The 3,869-nt window shown below is 53.4% G+C and overlaps 1 protein-coding gene across 1 annotated transcript; it reads left to right on the plus strand.

Moving 5' to 3' along the window:
- Positions 1-1,181: 1,181 nt before the first annotated feature.
- Positions 1,182-3,634, plus strand: Msc (musculin). Its single transcript, XM_038347967.1, has 2 exons — positions 1,182-2,009; positions 2,751-3,634. Exons 1-2 carry the CDS (start codon positions 1,464-1,466, stop codon positions 2,835-2,837), a joined length of 633 nt encoding a protein of 210 aa, XP_038203895.1. The 5' UTR covers positions 1,182-1,463; the 3' UTR covers positions 2,838-3,634.
- The last annotated feature ends 235 nt before the right edge of the window (positions 3,635-3,869 follow it).

Consider the following 3,869-nt stretch of genomic DNA (forward strand, 5'->3'; position numbering starts at 1 on the left):
AACCTCAAGAAGGACAAGTGGACAACGGAGCCCCAAGGAGAAAAAACTCAGTTTCCTCCTTGTCAGTCAGGGAGTCATATCCCAACCCCGCAAGGGAGCAATTCCTTAAAGGTGTCCACAGCAGAAACTATGGGGGACACTTACCACTGACTCAACAAAGCCCCTCCCCCTGAGCACACAATGTGACCTGCCTCCATCCTCAGAAAAGAGCCCAGAATCTCATTTTCTCATTTTGTTCCAGCTGGGTTTGGGGAAGGCAAGGTGTTTTGTTTTGAGTTGAAATGCAACCCAATTCAAGGTGCTGCTTCATTATCGGTTGTGGTCTTCCCTCTTTTTCTTCACTCTTTCCTAACTTAATTTTAGCAAGGCAATTGTTCTGACTTACTATTCTGCATCCAAGAACTTGCTCCTCAGCCTAGCGCCTAAAATGGTGATGGGTTCCCTCAAATAGTCTACAATAGCACTATGGTACTGAAAACGAAATCACGCACTTTGGTACTCTTACAACAGTGGAAAATAACATCTCGGTGAGTGACTGAGTGACATGTGGGGAGTAGGCGTGTGGCTACCGAAGCGCTGAACCCAGAGTCCTCAGTATTTGTTATGCTAGTGATATTGCAAGAGGGATGTGATAACGTGTACGTTGAAGATGTTGTTTGAAGATGAAACAAGTCAAAGGAGAAAAAGTGCTACATGAATCAGAAGGCTATCTTGAAGGTGAGGAGAAAAAAAAATAAGTCAAGCGATTCATAGGATGATAAAGCCACTCCTTGTTTTTTGCCCTTCCTCTGCACTCACTCTGAGAAGGCTTGGATAAGCAAACACACATCATGTGTGTTCATCTCGAACGACAGTTCCCGTGGAACAAACTGGGAAAGAAGCTGCAGGTGGGTACACTCGGATTCTTAAGGGCCCACTAAGACCAGCTGCAGATATAAATGGGTTGAGTGGAAACGAGGTCTTTTTCCAGTGTTACCCCCAATCTCACTTACCTCACACAGATACTCTTAGTTAGGGTCATTGTCGGGTCTAGAGGCCCAAGTCTGGGCTTTACGCAGACGTTCCTTGCCCCCGCCCCACTAACCGCTCAGCTTAGAAAAATGATCCCCACCCCTTCCACGCCCCCGTCCCACCTCTTGTTCCCCTTTCAAACCCCCTCTACTTTGCCGGGGGTGGTTTGTCCCAAGGAGTACAGATAAATAGTCCTGTCAAAAGGCGCAGCTCGCGGCTGTACTTCTGGGTCCAGAGTCAAGTTCAGAGGCCCCAGGGTGGCGGGTCAGCGGCCAGTCGCGCCTGCTCCAAGCGCCCAACTCATTGGGGACTCGATTTGCGACGGGCCCGGGTCTCCGCTACTCCTCTGAGCTCTCTCACGCCCTATCCTCTTCCAGTGAGCGGAAGCCGGAGTCGGCGAGACTGGCCGGGGCGGAGGAAGGCGGGCGCGCGTGGGCGCCGGGGACTAGGCGATGTCCACCGGCTCGGTGAGTGACCCCGAAGACATGGAGGTGAGAGGGCTGCCGCGGGTCTACCCGACCCCCGCTTCCAAGAGGCCACCTCTGCACGATGCCGAGCGCGGCTACGTCTCGCCCAGCGACAATTCTTCCGCGGAGGAGGAGGACCCCGACGGCGAAGAGGAGCCACGCTCTTTGGGAGCCGCGGGCGTCCCGGGGGGCTGCAAGAGGAAGCGGCCCCGTGTGGCTGGCCCCGGCGGCGCAGGTGGCGGTGCAGGTGGTGGTACGGGCAGCGGTGGAAAGAAGGCGCTCCCGCCCAAGGGCTCGGCCGCCGAGTGCAAGCAGTCGCAGCGGAACGCCGCCAACGCCCGTGAGCGGGCCCGGATGCGCGTGCTGAGCAAAGCCTTCTCCAGACTCAAGACCAGCCTGCCCTGGGTGCCACCCGACACCAAGCTTTCCAAACTGGACACGCTGCGCCTGGCTTCCAGCTACATCGCGCACCTGCGCCAGCTGCTGCAGGAGGACCGCTACGAGAACGGATACGTGCACCCGGTGAACCTGGTAGGGACAGGGACGCGGCGCGGGTGGCCCGGGGCCAGCAGCCCTGAGCGAAACCCGGGCACAGGGATGGGTCGGCCCCAGAGGAAGAGCCCAGAAGGGAGTTTTCTAGATCCGCTGGTGAGGAATCTGGTTTAGTGGCCCCCCAAAGCAAGGCAGGAGGAGTCAGCCTTTTTTCTTGAAGGAAATCATTGGGGCTTCTAATCTGTGTCCTGGTCCTTTGCCCAGTGACAGCAATTCGTTAACACCCTACTTCCGGGATAAACTGTGGCTCCCCACTGCGAGTATTTCTGCATTTAGCCGCACGGAAAAATCTCAGATACCCAACTTTTTCCAGACAACAGCCCAGCAGGTTTGAATCAGCCAGCGCTGTTTTCTTTAAAGTGGGAGAGAAAACCTAACTCTTTTTTTGAAAAAAAAAAAAAAAAAAGTTTGAGTGGTTTAAAACAAAACAAAACACTAATGGGAGGATAGTTTTCCCAGACGCGATTGTCCGGAAAGTCCCTGTCTAACCTGCCAGTTTCCTGGGCTTGGGAAAGATCTCATCCAAATTTACTCGTATGGGGGAGGGGACATTAAATCACAGAATCCTAAACTCGCACTTTTCACCGAAAAAGCATGCTAATAGAAGAACAAGACGCACAAATTCCTAGAACGCTAATAAAAGCCGGGGACCTCTGGGGAGAGCGGTTTCGTTTTGAGAATGTTTCTTCTCCGTATCTGACGCTCGTTTCGATCTTTCAGACATGGCCATTCGTGGTCTCCGGACGGCCGGACTCTGACACCAAAGATGTTTCTGCAGCCAGCAGACTCTGTGGAACTTCCGCTTAGAAGGACAGCAACACAGCTGATGGATTATGTTAAATGGAAAGGACCAAGGACCGGGCCAAGGAGGTCCTGTTGGATTCCGGACCTTCTCCTTTTCCTGGACCTGTTAACAGGACGGGGGACTATCCTGTTGGAGCACAGGTGGACCTTGCTGCCGCGGATCAGCGCAACTGTAGCCAAAGAGAGCCTGGTTTCCTGGGGAGAAGTCTCGGACTAGATCCAACCTGGGGCATTAGCTCTAAGCTCAAACCCTGCCGTCTGAGTCCTCTGCAGAAACGGGCTGGTTTCTAAGCCAATGTCGATTTTCCCTGTGGTTTCCCTGCGCAGCCAGGTCCTTCCCTGTGACCTTGGTTGAGCGCTCTTTTCCAGCTCTGGAAAGGCTGGAAAAGTCCATCAGGGACCTCTTTCTAAGTTTCTGAGGACAGTGTCAAACTCCCACCAGGAAGTTCTCTTTTAGTGGCGGTACATGGCAAGATGGTGATATATACCACCGGAAGCCGGTTTTGCCCCCATCCCTCAGGGCTGGGGTCTACTTCCCGAGCTCCCTGTCTCTCTTATCAGTGTTGGGACAATCTGCCCTCGGTCTGGTCTCCACCCAGTGGACCCAGCTGGTTTATTTGATTCTCAGTCTCCTTCCCGCCCACACTCTCCCCTGAAGTCTTATCTGACTGCCCATTTTGTGACAGGCACTTCGCCCCTCTAAACAGGTCACTCCTGCTGCAGCACAGCCTCCTGTGGGGTTCATGTTCTCCCAGGCACCCACTATTCTTCCTGGTCCAAGGACTGAGCATGGTGGGCAGTTGGGGCTGGTCTCTCTACCCACTGACCCAGTGCATGGTGCTTGGTGGTCCTGGCAGTGCTTTGTTGACGCTGCTCTACCATGGTAACGAACATATGTAAATAAATTTATTTTTTTATGAACAAAAACATGCGTTGTGAAAATCTTTTCCAAGACTGGTCTGCGAGCTAACTTTAAACGGGCAGGTCTCTCCTCTCAACAGGGTGTTGAGCTATTACTGGAGGCAGATGGTGGAG

Source organism: Arvicola amphibius, chromosome 11 (genome assembly GCF_903992535.2).
Source record: "Arvicola amphibius chromosome 11, mArvAmp1.2, whole genome shotgun sequence".
NCBI lineage: Eukaryota > Metazoa > Chordata > Mammalia > Rodentia > Cricetidae > Arvicola > Arvicola amphibius.

What these genes read in the sequence shown, in the direction of transcription:
- Msc (XM_038347967.1), top strand. Translation starts at nt 1,464, where the DNA reads ATGTCCACCGGCTCGGTGAGTGACCCCGAAGACATGGAGGTGAGAGGG. An exon ending in ACGTGCACCCGGTGAACCTG is followed by an intron (nt 2,010 to 2,750) that starts GTAGGGACAGGG and finishes TCGATCTTTCAG; the next exon opens with ACATGGCCATTCGTGGTCTC.